A 22059-nucleotide genomic window follows, 5' to 3' on the forward strand; every position below is an offset into this window, starting at 1 on the left:
CTCCCGCTAGTAAAAGAGCTAGTAGAAGATAGCGGAGTCCAGCGAGAAGACCCCCCAAGATGGAAGAAGACCACCGGAGCTGTGCAATAAACTATTTTAACCCTGTGTTGTGTGTTTTTTTTTTTTTTTTTTTATATTTATTTATTTCACAAGTGAATGGGTAGGGGTACATTGTACCCCATACTCATTCACATAGGGTGGGGGGGGCCGGTATCCGGGGGCCCCCTTATTAAAGTGGGCTCCTGGATTCCGATAAGCCCCCCCGGCCGCAGACCCCGACAACCAACGGCCAGGGTTGTCATGAAGAGGCCCTTGTCGTCATCAACATGGGGACAAGGTGCTTTGGGGGGGGCCACGCGCGCCCCCCCCTTCCCCAAGGCATCCCCCCATGTTGAGGGCACGCGGCCTGGTACGGCTCGGGGGTGGGGGGGGGCGTGCTTGCTCGTCCCCACCCCCTTTCCTGGCCGGCCGGGTAGCGTGCTCAGATAAGGGTCTGGTATGAATCTGGGGGGACCCCCCACGCCATTTTTTCGGTGTAGGGAGTTCCCCTTAAAATCCATAACAGACCTGGTATGCTCTCGGAGGGGAACCCATGCCATTTTTTTCTTTTTAAATTTGGCGTGGAGTTCCCCCTTGAGAGCTCATTCTCTGATTGGCCACGGCAAAAGTCGCCTGGCCTGGGGCGACTTAAGGTCGTGTTGTAAGTCGCCCCAGGTCGTGTCTAAGTCGTGTCCAAGTTGCCTCCAAAAGTCGTGTTGCCCCTTTGTGAACCGACCCTTACTGTCAGAGGAAGCTTACTCCTCCAATTTTTACCTGTTTGCTTAAAGCGTGTGAGTAAAGGGGTCAAATTTCTCTCCACATAGTCTTGGACTTGCGCGGTAACCACAACTCCCGAGTATATAAAAGATGTAACGGCTGCAATTTGAGATGCTGTTGAAGGGAGTGTAGTTGGGACAGGGTCTAAGGCTGGGTTCACAGATGTCTGGAGTTCAGTGCGGGTTTGAGCACTGATTCAGGTGCAAATGTTTACTTGAATTTGCACCTAAACCGGACCGAAAATCGCACGGGATCCTTTTCAGAAAAAGGGCCAAGCTCGCCCCAGACATGTGTGAACCGGCTCCATTTTAAGCTGCTGTGATTCACATGTTGAGCAAATTTGATGCGGTTAAAAATGCATCCAATTTGCATATATGTGAACAGAGCCTAACGGTAACAGGACCTACTTGTCCTGAATAGGAGCCTGAAAGGACATAATAGTGGCTAATGATGACAATGTATCTCCCACAAACGATACGGTGTCATCTGCATAATGCAATGCTATTTTATCTATGAAATCCAATTATGTCAGGTTTTGTAGCAGTCTTTAATGGAAATTGGGCTTTGCTTGTCTCCTTTTCTTGCTCAGGGGATGTCTGAAACCTTCCAAACTTTGCATCACCTCGTCCATAAAGGAGTGAAAGTCGTGATGGACATTCCATATGAACTCTGGAATGAAACTTCCGCTGAAGTTGCTGACATGAAGAAACAGGTAAATGAGAAAAGCAGGTAATATAACAGGATTGAACTACTACATTTGAAGCACAGACTGTCAAAGATTTAGATGCACTGTATGGCCACGCATATCGGGACTGCTGCCTGTCCAATGTCTCATTCTAAAATTAAGAGTTTTAGCATGATGATAGTACGCCCTTTGCTGTGTTGGCAGTCTCTGCTATCCTGAGAAGGCTTTTCGTGAGATGTCGGCCAACTTGGTACAAATATGGTTTACATGATGAAAAAAAGGTATAATTTATGGGGGGGGGGGGGGGGGAGCAGGGTTATCTAGTTAGAGATATTCTAATACAGCAGAATGTCTCTGCAGGCTGTGAAAAGCACTCCCTTGCTTGTGACTTCTTATTCCCATTCATGTTAACACCTGTTTTTCCATCTGAAAACCCTTCAGATAGATGTCCAACTTGGAACCATCCGTTTGGGTTTCTTCTTAACAAATATGCAAGTAGATTGCCAAGCATTTAATGCAGAATATTTAAACCAGTACCAGCTTGAAGTCTAATTGAACCCTTCATTGAAATTGCCTAAATACATTCCGAGTGAAATGAAAACCGTGTTCAGTATGTAACCATTAAGTTTCTTCCTGTTTTCTTTCTAGAACAGCTATAGTTGCCAGGGGCTGCAGAGTGGGGCCTTCACTCTCTGTGGAGAAGCAATCGTCTCTCTGTAGAGGTCCGACATGTCCCCTTCTTAGTTATCACAGCTCTGCAATCAGCAAAGCTCGCTGGAGGGTTTGCCTCTTAATCAGCAGGTGGCATGTTTGACTTCTCTGACCACTGTGCAGCATGCTGAAGAGGGGGGCAGGCTTTTCTTCTCCAGCTATAGCTGCCTTAGAAAATTAACTAAAATATTGAGCACCTTTTTTGGTTTGATGGACCTTGGATGTATTTAGCTGATTTAAACTGAGGTATAAGTTGGGCATTATTTGTAATGTGCCTGCTAAAAAATATAAAAGATGTAAGCCACACTCTAAAACATACTCTCTTCTTTCTGTGTTTTTAATAAAAAATAAGGCTGCATATGATATCTGCACCTGAAACCAACCTTCTCTGATGCGTTTCACCACTGCTGGCTTGGTCACAAAGATGGGGGACATCCCTTATCCTTGTGAGCAAGCCAGCAGTGGTGAAGCGCATCAAAGAAGGTTGGTTTCAGGTGGATACATTGCATGCATTCTTTTTTGACAATTCTTAAACATAGAAAGGAGCGTTAAGTTTTTGGAGTGTGGCTTACATCTTTCATATTTTTGACTGGGAGTAGACGCTGGCTGTGTTATCCAGCACCCGGGTTGTTCATGTGTAATGAAAGGAGCAAGTCTTTAGCAGAGCCATGGCTTTGAGTATGTTCCAGTTTACCTGTTAGTATGTTTTTTAGTGGGGTGGTTTGTAGGGGAAAATCAGGACCAGGCTAAAACAGAACATACAAATTACATGACCATCGTGTCTAAATTGGGAATCCACCCCATGACCCCAGCACCACAAGGCCAGGTCCCCATACTGTCCATTTGGTTGAAACTTGCAAATATTGTATTTTGCATGTGGCTAGCCATCATTTTGCCGTTTGGTGTTGTGGACCTTGCTCAATAATTTTACATATGAATTGATATAATAAATAATAGTAGTGTGACTGTTTCATTATTTAGAAATGTAGTCCTCATGCACACAGGACAATTCAAACGCCGCTTTTGGAGGAACTAATGCCCCTCAATGTTGGCCCATTTGTCCATGCACACATAGGGTTTTAGAGACGGGCTTTCAGAGGCAGAAAAAACTCATAGCCAGTGCATTCAGGAGAGCAGCGTTTTACCACCAAAAAAAAAAAAAGGATTTACGCGTATTAATGCTAGATGCGTCAAGCGTTTGTTCATTTCAGGGGCCAAAATTATTTTTCTGGCCACTGAAATGAATGAATGCCCAAGCACTTTACAATAATGGTTTTTTGGTGCATTTTTGATACTACTTTTCACCTGACATTTAGAAAAGCTGGACAAACCTCCAGCTCACTATCAGAAAACACTGATCTGCAGCTGGCTGATTAAGAAAGTTTCCAACAAGCCCGTTTTTGACAGAAATTGATACAGCGATCAGCTTCTGTTGAAATAGGCTTGGCTGCACATGAGAAAAAATTGGTGTAGCGCTGGTGAATCAAATGGTGTAAAACTCTAAAGCTATATTTGAAGGGGTGGTAATAAAACCAATACTATAAAACACACATGTGAAATAATGTGCAAAGGTAAGTGAAAAATAATATAGAATGAAAATAGGTGAAATTAATAATTCATTAAGTATATGGATGCATTATATAAATGCACACAAATATTAATGGGTATCAGCAACTGAAATATAAATCCCAGCAAACAGTCCACATATGTTAGGTGGTAAAAAATATCAATGTTGGTCTTCCCAGCAATGGAATCAAACGACCACACAGTTCAATTCAACCTGGAACAGCAGCTTGTCTGGAGTAAATTAAAGAGAATTGAATACTCTTACCGGAAGAATTGGACACATCTGTCATATGACAGTGGGTCAGAAGCGCTTGAAATCCTAGATGGTATCAATCAGGTATTATGCTTTGTTGGCAGGTCCTGGTTAGTCACCATATTGTCTCCGGATTTCACGATCACTGGGACTCCTGATATGAATGGCTGGATCATACGTCTCCAGGCTCCACAAGGTCCAAACATTCACATTGGAATGCCATCCAAAGTATGATAGATCATATAAAAAGGGGTTCAAAAAGAAAAAAGCCATTATATTGCATCCATATACTTCATGAATTATTAATTTCACCTATTTTCGTTCTATATTATTTTTCACTTACCTTTGCACATTATTTCACATGTGTGTTCTATAGTATTGGTTTTATTACCACCCCTTCAAATATAGCTTTAGAGTTTTACACCATTTGATTCACCAGCGCTACACCAATTTTTTCTAATTTTCAGTAAACTTTGTTTGGGTGTTAGCTGCTGACTCTGAAGCTTTTGGCTTCAGCGCAGTGTTTCCCCCCCCCCCCCCCCCCCCCTTCTCTCTTGGCTGCACATGGATCAATCCATCCATCCCTTGCTGAACCAGACAGATTTTGATCTATCTATAGCCAGCTTAATTCTCCAGACTGGTTGGCCAGAGATACAAACCCTTTAGCAGGTTAAAGCGGGAGTCTGCCGTTTTTTTTTTTTTTTTTTTAAAGCCAGCAGCTACAAATACTGCAGCTGCTGACTTTTAAAATAATGACACCCGCCCAGCGTGCCCACGATGTCGGCACCCGAAGCCGATCTCTCGATCGTCTCTCGGGTGCTGCTGCCACCATTTTGGGTATGGGAATCAGGAAGTGGAGCCTTGCGGCTTCATTTCCCGGTTCACTACTGCGCATACGCGAGTCTCGCTGCACAATAAGGATGGTCCCCGCTGTCTCTGGGATCCGTGTGTTTCCCAGCAGACAGCGGGGGACCTTCGGAAAGGGGCGTAGATTCTGCAGAAAGGGGCGTAGCCACGTCACTTGCCACAAGTTGTGGATTGCCACTTGCCACGTCACTTGCCACAAGTTGTGGATTGTCCACCTGCCACAAGTTGTGGATTGTCCACTTGCCACGTCACTTGCCACGTGTTGTGGATTATCCACTTGCAATTTTTTTAAATATTTTTTTAATGGTTTTTCATCATTTGCAATCATTTTTGAGATTTTTTATGTAAAAAAAAAAAAGGTCACCTTTAAAAACGCTTATAAACGAAAACGCGGCAAAACGCAGTAGCGGCGTTTTGCGTCTGAAACTTGGAAACGTTTGCGTCTGAACCCATTTTTTTTTTTTTTTTTTTGCTTCTGGGAAAACGAGGTTAAACGCAACTGCATAAAAACGAGACTGTGCACATGGACACATAGGATAACATTGAATGAGTTTAGGGGCAGTTGAAAAAAAGTCCAACTGCCTCTGAACACGCGTTTAACAGCGTCTCGTGTGCATGAAGCCTAACGCAGACAGACATAGAAATTGCTTTCTGTACTGAACTCCTATTTTATAAACACATTTTCTATGCCAGGACACTATTACTAAAACCTTTTTTCTTTCTTTCCTTTTTCACAATTAGTGTGATGCCCTGATTGAGCAGTATGATGATGTCATTGAAGACTGGTATCGAAACCACCAGCAAGATGATCTTACAGACTTTCTGTGTGCAAAACACGTCTTAAAGGGACAGGACAAAAGTAAGTTTGACTAATCTCTCTTCTGACCTCTTTTACAGTGCAGTGCATCTTGTGCAGTTTTCCATAAACAAAGAGAGTGAACACTTGCCTCTGTTACCCCTAGTGATCAGTCACATTGCAAGCTGTCATTCTTCCAGTGCAGGTAAATTAAATAAGTCTGTGTTTGTAAACTTCAGCTTGGGCTATTGAGCTCTGTAATGGACTTATTTTTTACAATAGGGGAAACTGGACACCCCGCTAAACAAAATGTAGACTGATCACACAGCTTACATGATTTTGGTCCAATGTCCTCTTAGGTTTACAGACAACTGTGTAGAGGAGATGTGAGTGTCTAATCATTCTCAACAATTTCACATAATCAGGTTTAAAAGATTGTTTGTAAATCCAGATGAGATTGTACAGTGTGTTATGAGTATGGCCAGCAAAACTACTATGATCTGCACAGAAAGTGATGAAAAATCAGACTGCAGCAAAATAAATTTGCCACTGGGCCATTTTTTTTTTCTTATCCTCTTGTCATATTGCTTTAGGCTCCATGCACACTGAAGCTCAAAAAAGCTTTTTCTGGACACCAGATTGCTGGCAGAAAACGCTGGTTGAAAAACTTGCTTTTAACAGCGTTTTGTACTAGCGTTTATGAGCGTTTATTAGCGCTTATGGTCGTTTTCAATAAAAATACACAGAGGACACTCCAAAAATCCCACAGTACATTCCAAACTCCCACAATGCATTGAAAAAATAGAATGCCGAACACTAATTAACGAGCGTTTATAAGCGTTTATCAGCATTTGTAGTTTTTTGGCGGTGAAAAACGGCACTTTGAACGCGAATTTCTGGCGTTCAGAAAAAAGCCCATAAACTCCACTGCTCATTAAAGCTGAAAAACATCCATGTGCATGGACACATAGGCTAACATAGAGTGGAGTTTATGGGCTTTTAAAAAAAACACCCAAACTCCAATAAACTGCAGTTTATGAGCTCCAGTGTGCTTGGAGCCTTAGAGTGAACGCAGCAGAACCTGCTTACTTTTCAGACGTTCTCTGTTAAAAAACAAAAAACAAAAACACACCCCCATCTAAACGGGGGATGGAGAGATGGGCTGCAGCTCTGACTCATTTATTTATGTAAATGTATGCTATTAAGCTGTATATATACAGAGCAACTAAGAAAGGGTAAATGGGTGGTGGGGAGAGCCCAATGCATTACTGATTTGAAGTGAAAATACAAAATGGTGTATATGCAGTATTTCATGTTTAGCTGACAATGTTTTAGTACTGTGCATACTAATAAAGGCAAATACACTTCATATATGTTCCCTTTTTTAATATGACCGTTCCATGGTTCTCTGTAGTCAAATTAAACTTAGAGCTGTCACATGCTCTTCCATACATGGAAGTATTGGGAATTTCCTTTTTGGCTTCCAGAGGTAAACAGAAGTTTGGGAGAATGAAGGAAATGTAAGTATAGACTGCTAGGGGTGGATAGGTTACAGTAAACAATACTGATAAGGTAGGTAACACACACACAAAAAAATATTAAGTTCCCTTTTTTATTCATCCCTTTTTTTTATTTTTTTATTTTTTTTTTTATCTTGACTGATTGTACCAGGTTGCCTGGATGAAAAATGGTCCGGTAAGAAGGGAGATTCTGCTCCTTCCTCTGGTAAAAAGAAACCATCAAATAAGGGGGGCAAAAAGAAAACCAAGAAATCCAAAGAAAACTCAAAGAATAAGAACCCTGAAAAGCCAACAGAAAACCTAGAGGTACCTGAGATGCAGACTTCTGAAAGCAGGCCTATTGATGAACTTTGACACAACTCGACCAAACTTGGGTAGGTTACATGAACCGCTTCATCTCAGACATATCTCTGGGATTTGATGCTCCATTCTTCCTGCTCAGCTTTACAGATGTCCTTCACAGGAGGGAAATGAAAGAACATTACAGTATATCACTGCTGCGTGCTTTGTGATTTTTGGCTGTTACATTCAAGGATACTGTATGACTTGTTGGTCTCACCTTTTTTGACTATTTAACATGGACTCCTGTATGGATGAAAAGGACCAAACCTATTGCTATCCAGCCAACTCTGTATTTTTTTTTTTTTTTTAAGGGGTAAGCCCACCCACAATTAAAATGATTAAGTTGTGTGTTTTTTTTTTTTTTGTTTGTTTTTTTTTTGGTTCTTTTTGGTTTTTTTTCCCCCTATAAAAATAACAAACCTGTTAAGCTTACCTGCTCTGTTGAAGTGGATTTGCACAGAGCAGTTCGAATCCTCCTCTTCCCAGGCCTCTCTTCTGTGATCCTGGCCCCTCCCTTCTGTTTAGTGCCCCCACAGCAAGCCACTTGCTATAGGGGCACCCAAGCCGAGTCACAGTTCCCTGTGTCCATTCAGACTCTGAGACCTGACCTGGCCCTGCCCCCTTTCTCCCCGATTGGCTTAGCTGACTCTGACAGCAGCGGCAGCCAATGGCTGTGTCTCAGCCAATTAGGAGGTTGAATCTCAGATGACTAAGACAGTTGTGGACATCACTGGACATAGAGGTACCTCAGGTAAGTGTTATGGGGGCTGAGAGGGGTTGCTGCACACAGGCTTTTTATCTTGATGCATTAGGTTAAAAAAACCTGTCTTTACAACCACTTTAATATTTCAGCTCTGAATGAGTACCTGCAGTATACATCGCTCACCAGCCTCTTAATCTATTTGGAAAATATCTGTGTACCAAGCCTCCCAGCTCTGCCATTCTGCTAAACTTGTATACACAGCTACCAGGCTTCTGAGTCCAGAATCTCAGCTGTACCCGTCTGTCATGGCTGTTATGAGATGTGTGTGTGTTTTTTTTTTTTTTTCTTTTTCTTTTTCTTTTTTAAGCCCCATTGCTGTAGTTAGCAAACTATTAGAAGCTTGTGATTGTGGGACCTTTTCTGTGGTTTTCCTAAAAGATATACAAGTAGCATCTAGGCAGGCTATTATACTGACCTCTTTCCAAAATTGTATTACCATTCGTGGATGGAATTTGACTTTAACAAGCTTTCTGACTCATAGCAGACGTTCATTCTCTTTTTTTTCATATTTCTGACTCCTATCAGTGTTGTTCCTTACTGAAAAATCCCTACAGCTAGCTGGTCTTGGCTGTCCTCTACTTCTGGCAATCCATGCCCAAAGCTGTCCCCTTTCAGTTCTTTGCAAGGGCCAGTACATTTACACCTTACGTTTAAGGGTGAGGGTTTGTAGGTCTCGTCATTCACTGAATTCTTGCATCTCTTTGGGAGCTTAGGTAGTAAAATATCTGCACCAAAGTTCCTCGCTCCTGCCAAAGTGTTTCCTTTCGAAGGATTCCTATTCTTTGTAGAGTTAGATCTGGTAGAAAGATCTCCCTGTTAGGGGGACCTCCTGAGAAATGGATGTTCGTGGATGATTTAGCCCATGTGTCCTCACATAACCATAATGTTGGCTTTTTTTGTAAAATTACCCTTTATTTTCATTTTAACCCCCACAAGCTGTATCCAGTATCATGTTACTGTATTTAAATGATGCTTTTTGCAATCGCGCCTGTACTATATATAGACTTTTGTTCCTCCAAATATCTTGGGATGGCCCCTGTGAATTTTTGCAACTAATCGGCTTCTAACGTGTTACAGAAAACTTAAGGGGAGAAGCTGGTTATTATGGAAAATACATTTATTTTAGATTCCTACCGTCAAGAAGCTTCCATGTCTGGGTCCTCCCAAATTCGCATTTTGATCATGTCATGTACTCTGCAGTCCAAAATACTGATACAGTTTGGCTAACTTGCATTACCATTGATGATGATGGCTAAAAGATATTTTGTTATATCAGTCTTGCAGGCTTTACAAGTCTTCTTATTTTCTGAAATTACGTAAATAAATGGATTTTATTGACTAGTTTTGTCTCAGTATATTTACTTGTACATTTGAGGTGGCTCAGTCACAAATGCTTTTACAAAATTTTTAATTAGATCTTTTGTTTTAGAATCTGTAATTTTACATGTTGGTATGCACGCACACACACAGCAATCTAAGATTAATTACTTGCAGACTTTGGGCACGTTTTGCCACATCCTCAAAAATGTCATTGTATACAGGGTGTGTAGCATGTCCAGTCTCTCAGCCCTGCTTCTGGTGACCCCCCCCCCCCCCCCCCCCCCCCCCCCCCGTGTAACGTTGTAATTGTTGCCTGTGGTTAATCAGAGTCTGCATTACAATATATTCAGAGAACTGTCAAAAAAGCAGTCTGAATCAGTGTTTATAAACATCACTGCTCCAAAAGATACAAAGTAAGATATATTGTTGCATTTTAAATCTTTCTGTTCATTCATCTGCAGGGTGACCTTAGAGCTGCAGATGTCAGTTAAAGCAACCTGACAAGTAAAATTGTATGTATGTATGTATGTGTATATGTAGATCTCTCTCTATCATCGCTATCATTTTTTATTTTTTTTTCTCAAATAAAATGGTTTTCTGTTTAACCTCTTATTTTAACTCCTTTATTTTACTCTAGATTATAACCCCTTAGTTTACTCTAACTCCTTAATCTCCTTCTCTTTTCAGCTATTTCCCTGATGATTTTTGTTTTCTATTTTATAAACTTTAATATTTTTAAACTTTTTTTGTCAATATTTTTACACATTTAACATATTTACACATTTGCCATTTTAAAAAAGTGCTAAATTCAAGTTTTTTTTTTTTTTTTTTTCTTTGTAAATGACTTTGTAATGCTTTGTACCAGAATCATAATTTTAGTGGCAAAATAAACAAGACAAACTACAGAATAAAATATGCACACTTTATGTGCAGTAACACGATTTATTTTTAGGCCTCATGCGCACTGGACGTTTTTGAACGTTTTTACAGCAGCTGTTTTTGGCAGTAGACTTTTTTTTTTTTTCTACAGTCATTAACCACTTGCCGACCGCCTCATGCATATATATTGCGTCAGAATGGCATGGGCAGGCAGAGTAACATATCCCAGTCCCCCCGCCCCCCATTGCCTGAGGCAGTCAGCATCCATCCAGGAGCGATACGTGCTGAGGAGGAGGCCACTGATTCATATTCATATGGCCACCCCCTCACTATCGCTTCTGGCAAATGAGATTGCTTCCTCTGCTTCTGTAATGTAAACAGAAGCAGAGGAAGTGATGTCATCTCTCCTTGTGTCAGTCTTTTAGTTCCGGCTTCCGAGGAGAGAAGACGTCAAGTAAGTGCACCAACACTACACTTACAGTAGAACACGCAGGCACACTAATCACCCCCTGTCACAGAGACACCAATAGCAGTTAGCTTTTTATAGCATCAGGTACCCCCATATACTACCTAATAAAGGTGTTAACCCTTTCACCAGTGATCACCATATAACTGTTACGGGTGACGCTGGTTAGTTAGTTTGTTTTTTATAGTGTCAGGGCACCTGCTCTTCATTACCTAATAAAGGTTTTACCCCCCCTGATCGCCCGGCGGGTGATATCAGGTTTTAGGGTCTGCGTCGCCCAAGGCAGCGGCAAGTTAGTGCCAGTACCACTAACACCCACGCACGCAGCATGCAGCTCCCTTAGTTATATAGTATCTGAACGGATCAATAGCTGATCAGATCTATACTAGCGTCCCCAGCAGTTTAGGGTTCCCAAAAACATATTGTTAGCGGGATCAGCCCAGATACCTGCTATTGCCTGCGTTTTGAGCCTCCGCCCAGCCCATCCAAGTGCAGTATCAATCACTGTGTCACTTACACTAAACACACATAACTGCTGCATTCGCGGGGTCAGGCCTGATCCCTGCGATTGCTAGCATTTTTTTTGGTAGCGTTTGAATCAGTCGCTAACAGTCAGGAGCTTTTTTACCTGTGAATCTCACTAGTGTACCACTAAATTTAGAGCCCAAATGGCAAATCGAAGATACACTAGTGAAGAGGCCTACATGTTTCTGAGCATGACGGATAGTGAAGAGGAAGTCACTCATCTGTCAGATTCAGGCTCAGAATATGATCCTGTCATGGAGCCGCTGACGACAGTGGCTCCATGACAGATAGCTCTGACTATGGAGTTTTTGGTCCCTGCCAAGGTCAGGTGAACCAAACCCCGATCTTCCAATCTTCTGCTGTTGAGGTGCAAGGGCTCTCGTATGGAGCAGAGAAGTACTAGCGCCTATTCCTTCTGGTGAACTGGCAAGCACCAGCGGCCTAGTACACCCTGGTTGTAAATCTAGCACTGCAGTAACACTTGGTGACGTGGCGAGTCCCATAAGTGCAGTTCAAGCTGGTGAGGTGGAAAACACAAGTAGTATCCCACTGCAACCAAGAAGAAAAAGACCAGCCCGTCGAGCCCATAGAGCCATTCCTGCTGCATTTGCCAATCCTAATTGGGAACCTGCCACTTCTGCAGCACCTGTACTTCCCCCATTCACTGGCCAACCCGGCATTCAGGTGCAAACAGTTGATTTTACATCACTTGATTTTTATTCACTGTTTTTCACCGAAGGTCTCTATAGATCTATTGTGGACCACAGCAATGGTCAATACATCGCCACTATTCCCCAGACCAATTACGTCTTCTGAATTTAAGATCTTTCTGGGCCTTTCCCTCGACATGGGCTGAAATGGGTATGTTGCCTTCATATTGGGCAACACTGACCAATTTACCATATGCCCGTCTTCTCTGCCTCCATGACAAGGGCACGATATGAGCGGATCTTGCGGTTCATGTATATCAACAACAATGAACTCTGTTGTCCTCATGGAGACCCTGGATACGATCGGCTCTACAAAATTTGGCCCCTCGTAAACCACTTCAACCAACGCTTTGCAGACTTGTTTACTCTCCATCAAGTTGTCTGCGTTGATGAGCCCTGATTACGTTTTCTGGCCGCTTGTCATTCAAACTTGTCAAGATGTATAAGCTCTGTGACAGGGCCACAGGCTATACATGTAGTTTTATGGTTTACGAGGGAAAAGATAGCCATGTAGAGCCGCCAAACTGCCCGGATTACATAGGGAGCGCTGGCAAGATTGTGTGGGACCTGGTGTCACCCTTATTTGAAAAGGGTTACCACTTGTACATAGACAACTATTACACGAGCGTGACACTTTTTAGTCACTTGATCATCAGATTGGAGCATGTGGCACCGTGCGACCTAATTGCCGGGGCTTTCCCCAGCGGCTTGTAGATTCCCTTTCTTAGGCTGGAGGAGAGGGCCTGTTTCAAGTGTAATAATTTGCTTGCTATGAAGTGGAGGGATAAAAAGATTGTTTTCGTTCTTACCTCCCTTCATGCAGACACGACAGTCCAAATTCCTACGGCGACTGGTGTTGTGGAGAAACCCCTTACAGGCGGCACAGTGATGTAGTGGTTAGCACTCTCGCCTAGCAGTAAGAAGGGTCGCTGGTTCAAATCCCAACCACAACACAACCTGCCTGGAGTTTGCATGTTCTCCCTGTCCCTGTGGGTTTCCTCTGGGTACTCCGGTTTCCTCCCACAATCCAAAGACATGCTGGTAGGTTAATTGGCTTCTGTCCAAAATTGGCCCTAGTATATGAATGGGGACCTTGGATTGTGGGCTCCTTGAGGGTAGGGACCGATGTGAGTGTGCAATGTACAGGGACAATTGTAGACACTCACCCAGGTTGAACTGGATGGACTGGTGTCTTTATTCAACCTTAGAAACTATGAAACTATCTTCGGTGTGTATATATGTATATGTATGTGTATATGTGTGTGTGTGTGTGTGTGTGTGTGTGTGTGTATATATATATGTATATATGTATACCGTATATACTCGAGTATAGGCCGACCCGAATATAAGCCGAGGCCCCCAATTTACCCCCAAAAAAACTGGCAAACTTATTGACTCGTGTATAAGCCGAGGGTGAGACATGCCTGTCCATCCCTGTGTGTGTGTCCGTCCATCCCTGTGTGTCCGTCCATCCCTGTGTGTCCGTCCATCCCTGTGTGTCCGTCCATCCATCCCTGTGTGTGTGTGTGTCCATCCATCCATCCATCCCTGTGTGTGTGTGTGTCTCCATCCATCCATCCATCCATCCCTGTGTGTGTGTGTCTCCATCCATCCATCCATCCCTGTGTGTGTGTGTATCCATCCATCCCTGTGTGTGTGTGTGTCTCCATCCGTGTGTGTGTGTGTGTGTGTGTGTGTGTCCAGCCTACCTGTGTCCCGAGCCTTTGTCCCGAGCCTCCGTCCCGTGTCGTGCCTTGCCTTGCCTTGCCTTCGTCCCGTCCCGTCCCGTCCCGTCCCGTCCCGTCCTGTCCCGTGCCGTGCCGTGCCGTGCCTTGCCTTGCCTCCGTCCCGTGCCCTCTTCGTCGGCGGCCATTGTAAAATTCAAAAGCCGCGCCTCCTCCTTCGCCTGTGATAGGCGGAACACTGAATTTCCCAGCAGCCTGTGTTCCGCCTATCACGGACGTCGTATCATCCTCGTCCGTAGTACGAGGATGAGAAGATGCCCGTGATAGGCGGAACACAGGCTGCTGGGAAATTCAGTGTTCCGCCTATCACAGGCGAAGGCGGAGCCGGAGGCGCGGCTTTTGAATCAGAATGGCCGCTGTCTGTCTGCTCGACACGCTGATCGAGCGGGCAGACAGCGATGACTCGAGTATAAGCCGAGGGGGGCACTTTCAGCCTCAAAAAAGAGGCTGAAAATCTCGGCTTATACTCGAGTATATACGGTGTATATATATATATATATATATATATATATATATTTTCTAGGCACAGATTGCGTTTTTAAATGTTTTTTTTTTTTTTTTTGTTTTGTTTTTGCTTTGCAGGTATGGTATGTCTTACTGTAATGTTACTTTGTTTTATTGTTAACGATCATTTGCTTAGCAAGTAAGCGATTTAGTTGCAGCGCGGTTTTATTATCCTATCAGCAACAGCGTTTGCTCCCATGATGCATAAAAGCCGTAACTCCAGCGCTGTCGGAGGTGATTTCACCACCACAGTTAAAAACAAGATGGTGCATGTATGGCCATCATTAGAAGTGGGTGGATGAAGGGAGGTATTCCAATGGTGGGCATACCCACCGATCATTTTTTTTTTCGTTCAGCCCACAGGCTGCATGAAAAAAAAGATTACAATATATGCCCAACAAGGACCAGCAACGTACTGGACTGTGTTATACCAGAATGATGCCTGCGGGTTCAGGTATCATCTTGGTATCATTCTTTTCAGCTAGCAGTCAGCTTTTATGTAAAAGCAATCCTAGTGGCTAATTAGCCTCTAGACTGCTTTTACAAGCAGTGGGAGGGAATGTCTTCTATGGTTTTCTCTAACTGAGAATGCAGCCGGTGTTTCCGCCAGCTGACCATAGAGCTGATCAGAGATCAGAATGGCTCCAATCATCTCTATGGCCTAAGAAACCAGAAGCTACGAGCATTTCATGACTTCAATTTCACCGGATGTAAACAGCGCCATTGGGAATGCATTTTATCGATCTTGGTGTGGTCAGATGCTTTAAGGGCAGAGGAGAAATCTAGGGTCTAATAGACCCCAATCTTTTCAAAAAAAGAGAGTACCTGTCACTACCTATTGCTATCATAGGGGATATTTACATTACCTGAGATAACAATAAAAATGATAAAAAAAATTACAGTTTTCTAACAGTTTAAAAATAAGATAAAAAAGCAAAAAAAATAACACACCCCCCCGCCAGCCTCTGGTGTCAAATGTAAACAGCAATTGCACTATGCATGTGAGGTATCACCAGGAAGGTCAGATCGAGGGCAGCAAAATCTAAAGTGGTAACCTGTAAAGGCTTTTAAAAATGTATGTAGTTTGTCGCGACTGCACGTTTGTGTGTAATTTTAAAGCATGTCGTGTTTGATATCCATGCACATCTTTTTTATTTCATCCAACATTTTGGAACTATAGTGTGTTTTAGTGCATTAAAATTTAAAAAGTGTGTTTTTTCGCAAAAAAATGCATTTGGAAAAAATCGCTGTGCAAAAATAAATAAATACCCACCCTTTTAATCTGTAGGGCCTTTGCTTTAAAAAAATATATATATTTGGAGGTTCAAAGTCTTCAAGTTGGTAGAAGAGTAGGTGATGTGTGACAAAGACCCCATTTTGGAAAGTAGACACCCCAAGCTATTTACTGAGCGATATGTCAAGTCCATGGAATATTTTATATTTTGACACAGGTTGCAAAAAAACACAATTTTTTATTTATTTTTTGTACAAACTTGTCAACAAATGTGCACATACATACCCTGTTTCCCCTAAAATAAGACCTAGCATGAGTGTCGGTGATGGCTGCAATATAAGCCCTACCCCCCAAATAAACCCCATCCTCTTTCCCCAAAAATAAGCCCTACCCTGAGAATAAGACATAGAAGGACTTTAACTAGGGATTATTTGGGGGGTAGGGCTTATATTGCAGCTATCGTCGACAATCACGCTAGGTCTTATTTTAGGGAAACAGGGTAGTAAGGTTGAAAAAGACACCAGTCCATCTAGTTAAACCTGAGTGAGTGTGTGTGCATGTCCACAATTATTCCTATTTATTTAAGGTACCCATATAGTGCTGTTAATTTATGCAGCACTCCATACATACATCACACAATCCCATCGGTCCCTACCCTCAAGGAGCCCACAAGCCAAGGCCCCCAGCACACATTCATATATTAGAGCCAATTTTGGACAGAAGCCAATTAACTTACCTGCATGTCTTTGTAGTGTGGGAGGAAACCAGAGTACCTGGAGAAAACCCACGCAGGCACAGGGAGTACATGCAAACTCCAGGCAGGTAGTGTCGTGGTTGGGATTTGAACCAGCAACCCTTTCCCACTACACCACTGTGCCGTCCTTTTATTTTTAAATGTAGAGGACGCTACACTTACAGCCAAGGAAGCTGCCATCTTGGCACCCGTTGGCTCTGGAGTGGCCATCATGGTGCTGCACCGGGATACCATGTTATCAGTTATGACATATATATATATATATATATAGAGATATATTGCTCAAACATACCATGGGCATATGTGGAATTACACCCCAAAATGCAATCTGTTGCTCCTCCTGAGTATGGGGATACCACTTGTGTGACCTTTTGGGAGCCTAGCCGTGTGCAGGACCCCGAAAACCAAGCACCGCCCTCAGGCTTTCTAAGGGTGTACATTTTTGATTGATCACAATTTCGGAGGCTATGGAACGCCCAGATGAGACAAACTCCCCCCAAATCGCCCCATTTTGGAAAGTAGACACGCCAAACTATTTGCTGAGAGGTATGGTGAGTGTTTTGCAGATCTTGCTTTTTGTCACGAAGTTTTGAAAAAAAAATAAAACATTTTCTTCATTTTCAAAAACAAATGAGAGCTGCAAAATATTCACCATGCCTCTCAGCAAATAGCTTGGGGTGTCTACTTTGGGGGGGGTTTGTGCTATCTTGGCATTTTATGGCCATCAAAACTGATAGGAGTGAGATCAAAAATGTATATAGAAAAAAGTTGCTCTAAACAGTGAAAATAAATGTATGCAGATCAAATATGGCCTATGTAAGTATAGAATTTTTCGGCCTACTACACAGATAATAGTTATACTATTTCAATTGTGCATATATATATATATAAACAATACACATGAATAAATAAAAAGTTTGCAAAAATTAAAGTCCTCGAGTGAATGTTGATACAGTATTTGTCTAAGGGACCATCAATAATCCCCCTTAGTATGATGAAAAGTGAAAATATCTTCCAAAGTGTCCGATATATAAAGTATTCACCCTTATGTGAACCCCGCCACCTGGAACAGATGTAGGCTTACCGAACGCCTATGACCCAAACGAACATACACCCGAAGGGTCCAGAACGCTTTGGTTCAAAACGACTGTGAAGCCCTCAAGCCGACACACCGTGAAGCATGGAACTGGTTGATGTAAAACTCCTCCAAAGCCAAGTCACCCGAAGCCAGTATCTTTCAATCAAAGAACAGGTCACAATCCCCGGGAAGAACATGCGGGATAAAGGAACGGGACCAAATTCCGTAAAAAGATATTGAATTTATTAAAAAAGTATCAAACTTACATTTGAGCAGTTGATAAAGCGCTTTCACATACAAATGGCAGCAGTGGAGTTCTACCGACGCGTTTCGTCTCCTTGGACGTCGTCTGGGGTGTCCCTCCACTGCTGCAGTACTCATATATATACATTTGTGTCCAATGGGCTAGAATTCCGCCTCTCCGTGTCACCACAAGTCACTTCCGGTTTCGGCTAAGATGGCCGCACGGCGTGCATTTCAAGCCTCCATTTGGAATTTCATTATAGATTTCTCCAGCCAATAGAATTTTATATCGTCCAATTGGTTAGAAGTTTCGCCTATAAAATACCTGGTGTTCTCCGATTTTAATTATTGATTTTAATTATAGTGCGGTTCAGCATGTCAAACAAATGATAATTAGCTGAACCGCACAGACAAAACGGTGAAAGCCATGTTCCGCCTTACATATAGTGACCCTGAGTGACGGGGATCACCATTGTTCATCACTTCCGGATCACGCCAGCGTGGAACGCAATATACCCAGCATTCGTTCCTTCCTCGGAGGTGACGTCACCGCCCGCTTAACGTCGCGTTCGGTCCCTGGAGCGCAAAACAGACAACCATAATAGCGGACATGACACAATGGGCAGCATCATAGCACCACCCAATGAGGCCAAACGGAAAAAGGTCCTTATATATTCCACACCATTACGATCGAATGTAACTTATATTTATATTACAATCTTTTAAAAGGCCTGTTCTTTGCCCCTCTATTTAGTTTCTATATGAAAATGCAACCAGTTTTGACAAGGACGGCGGGACCCAACCCACCTGCACACATCATACAAATTTAATATAGGCGAAACTTCGACCCAATTGGATGATATAAAATTCTATTGGCTGGAGAAATCTATTATGAAATTCCTAATGAAGGCATTAATGTCCCACTCCACGTTTAGGCCATACGGGGAGTGGGACTGGAGCTCATATATTCAATATGTCTCCAAACGGGACACCCCTTTTGTCAAGGCTCCTCCCCTCCAGGGGGGCACAAACTTGTCTATAGCAACAAACTGTGTACCCCTTGGATTACTATCGTGGAATTCTTTATAATGTCTGGGGACGGTATGTTTAGTGTCTCTCGCTTTAATCAAAGCAATATGTTCACCCACTCTGATTGAAAAGGTCCTTGTGGTTCGTCCCACATATTGTTTACCGCAGGGACGGGTAATTAGGTATACCACATAACGAGTGCCATAGGTACAGAATGTTTTAATGTTATAAGTCTTTTTCATAACAGTTGAGATCAAAAATGTACACCCTTAGAAATCCTGAAGGCGTTTTTTTTTTTTATTTGTCATTATTCAATCACTTGGGACAAAAAATATATTCAATGGGCTCAACATGCCTCTCAGCAATTTATTTGGGGTGTCTACTTTCCAAAATAGGGGTCATTTGGGGGGGCGGGGTTGCACTGCCCTGCCATTTTAGCACCTCAAGATGAGATAGGCAGTCATAAACTAAAAGCTGTGTAAATTCCAGAAAATGTACTCTAATTTGTAGACGCTATAACTTTTGCAGAAACCAATAAATATACGCTTATTGACTTTTTTTTTTTTTTTACCAAACACGTGGCTGAATACGTTTTGGCCTAAATGTATGACTAAAATTGAGTTTGTTGGATTTTTCTTATAACAATAATTTTTTCCCGTTTTTGGTCTTTTTCCATTTTATATCGCAAAAAATAAAAATCAGAGAGGCAATCAAATACCATCAAAACAAAGCTCTATTTGTGGGGAAAAAAAGGCGCAAATTTTGTTTGGGTACAACATTGCATGAACGCGCAATTACCAGTTAAAGCAGCGCAGTGCCAAATTGTAAAGTCCTCTGGTCTTTAGGCAGCCTAATGGTCCGGGTCTTAAGTGGTTAAACTCTCCATCATGTCATTCTATATGTCCATGCACACATAGGCTGTTATCAGCACTTTTGGACAGTGGCATTTTTGAGCAGTAAAAAAAACCAAAAAACTAGTGGGTTCTGAGAGACTTTCAGCTGTAAAAACGCTCTAACATTGATAAACGCTCAAAAACGTCGCTCGCCAGCATTTAACGTTATTGATCCATTGAAAGAAAAAAAAAACGTTGAAGAAAGTTGAAAAACTCACTGCAAAGCTACTGCCGTTTTCATAACGTTATTTTAATGTCCAGTGTCCATAAGGCCTTAGGCCTCATGGACACTGGATGTTTTTGGATGTTTTTACAGCAGGTGTTTTTGGCAGTAGACGTTTTTTTTTTCCTACAGTCATTAAACTCTCCTTCATGTTATCCTATGTGTCCATGCACACATAGGCTGTTGTCAGCAGTTTTGGGCAGTAATGTTTTTGAGCAGTAACACTGCTAAACAGTGGAAAAACGCTAAAAAACTCTATTGCAAAATAATTGAAAAACTCACTGCAAAGCTGCTGACGTTTTTATAATGTTATTTTATTTAAAAAGGTGTGTTTAGTTTTGTTGTTGCCTTTTTATTGTTTCAGGATGGGGGGGGGGGGGGAATCATTGTTGCAAGACAATATCATAAAAAAAAACCTTGTTTGTCCTTTAAAAAAATGGACAGGTTTAGCAACGTAGCTTTTTCATTTGTTTGTACTTCACTAGCAACTTTTTGTAGGTATACATGTCGGTATCTTCTCCAAAAGGACCCTGCAATCGAAAGTACCTACCACCAGGAGCTGTTGTAGACCAAATGGTAAGGTTGGGGCACGACGGGGAAGAGATTTTGTCTTAAAAGTTGTCTTTTGCAGAATAATGAGGAGAAGGGTTTAACCGCTTACCCACTGGGCACTTAAACCCCCTTCCTAACGAGACCAATTTTCAGCGTTCAGTGCCCTTACACTTTGACAATTACTCAGTTATGCAACATTGTACCCATATGAAAATTTTGTCCCCTTTTTTACACAAATAAATAGAATTTGATGGTATTTGATCACCACTGGGTTCTTATTGTTTGCGCTATAAAGACCAAAAGTTTTGTAAAAGAAAAATGCATTTTTCTTTTTGGTCATAAAATATGACAAATTTAGTAATTTTATTTTTTATATTTTCTTCATAAATTTTGGCCAAAATTTATACTGCTACATTTCTTTGGTAAAAAAGGACCAAAATACGTGTATATTATTTGGTCTTTGTGAACGTTATAGTCTCTACAAACCATGGTGCCAATATCTGAAATTGTATCACACCTGTCACATCACACCTATCATGTAATGATCTCATTTCTTGAGACAATAACAAGCCAGGAAAGTACAAATACTCCCCCAAATGACCGCTTTTTGGAAAGTAGACAGTCCAAGGTATTTAGTATGAGGCATATTGAGTTTTTTTACGTTGTCATTTTTTCAAAATTAAGATTTTTTTTTTTGCCATGGATGAGCACGGCTGGGCATGGAATGAGGATGGATGGGCACAACAACAGCGTTTCTGCACTGGACTCCTTCCTCTCCTCCCACACTGTACCAAATAGTGAGGGGGCAGGAGCTGAACTGGACATTCTCTGATCTGTTGAAATCATTAGACTGAGCGATCATGTGGTATAGGGCCACTGTCATTGGCCCTTTACCCTGTTCCCTGATGTGCCAGGTCTAACAGACTGTTAGAGAATGGACAGTCCAGAGGGCACATGACAAAGGGGGGGCTGGTTCTGGAAAGAAAGGCAATAATAATTTGTTTTTGTGAATTGGGCTGCTGACAGAAGGAGAGTGCCAGGTGGGTGGAAGTTAGATGGTGGAAGTCCAGGATTAAGGTATGTATCCCCAGAAGTTAGGAAAAGCAGAAAGGTTAGGGAGGTAAAATGGGAGTGTGAGTTATACGAAGGCACATTCCCCAATGGTCTGGAGGTTTTGTCAGCATTGATTACAAAAGTCTGGGTAACCCTTGTCATATATTCTCTATATACTTACAAGAGAGACCAGAGTCCGGTCAGCTAATTGTTCAGACAAGGCAAAAAAAATATATGGACAAGTCTAACATTTCAGCATAGCAATGATTTCCCCAAGGCAAAATTGATAGCAAGCAATCTGTTTCAATTAAATATGGATATATATAGACAAGACAAGACTGTTCACACTAGTTAAGTGCTCCTGGTACTCGTTCAAGATGGTATATGCTAATGCCAACAGTCTATATATTCTGTTTAAGTTTGTGTTAGGATGTTTTATGTGCCAAGCACATAGTAATAGTTATTATGTATAGTTACATCTTGAAACCTAATTTGTGTTACCATCCTATGCATGGCTTAACTTAATGTTGGG

The 22059-nt window shown here is 42.1% G+C and overlaps 1 protein-coding gene across 1 annotated transcript in view; it reads left to right on the top strand.

The window, feature by feature from the left end:
- The window catches only part of CNPY3 (canopy FGF signaling regulator 3), a 37025-nt gene extending 27365 nt beyond the window's left edge, over nt 1–9660 (top strand). Inside the window, exons 5-7 of the mRNA XM_077454765.1 lie at nt 1406–1528; nt 5640–5757; nt 7366–9660. Coding sequence (XP_077310891.1) covers nt 1406–1528; nt 5640–5757; nt 7366–7568 — 444 coding nt within the window. The 3' untranslated portion in view covers nt 7569–9660. The remainder of the gene's footprint in view (nt 1–1405; nt 1529–5639; nt 5758–7365) is intronic.
- Nucleotides 9661–22059: the final 12399 nt, after the last annotated feature.

This window comes from Lithobates pipiens, unplaced genomic scaffold, assembly GCF_037356315.1.
Source record: "Lithobates pipiens isolate NorthernLeopardFrog02 unplaced genomic scaffold, aLitPip1_a1.2 Scaffold_25, whole genome shotgun sequence".
Lineage (NCBI taxonomy): Eukaryota > Metazoa > Chordata > Amphibia > Anura > Ranidae > Lithobates > Lithobates pipiens.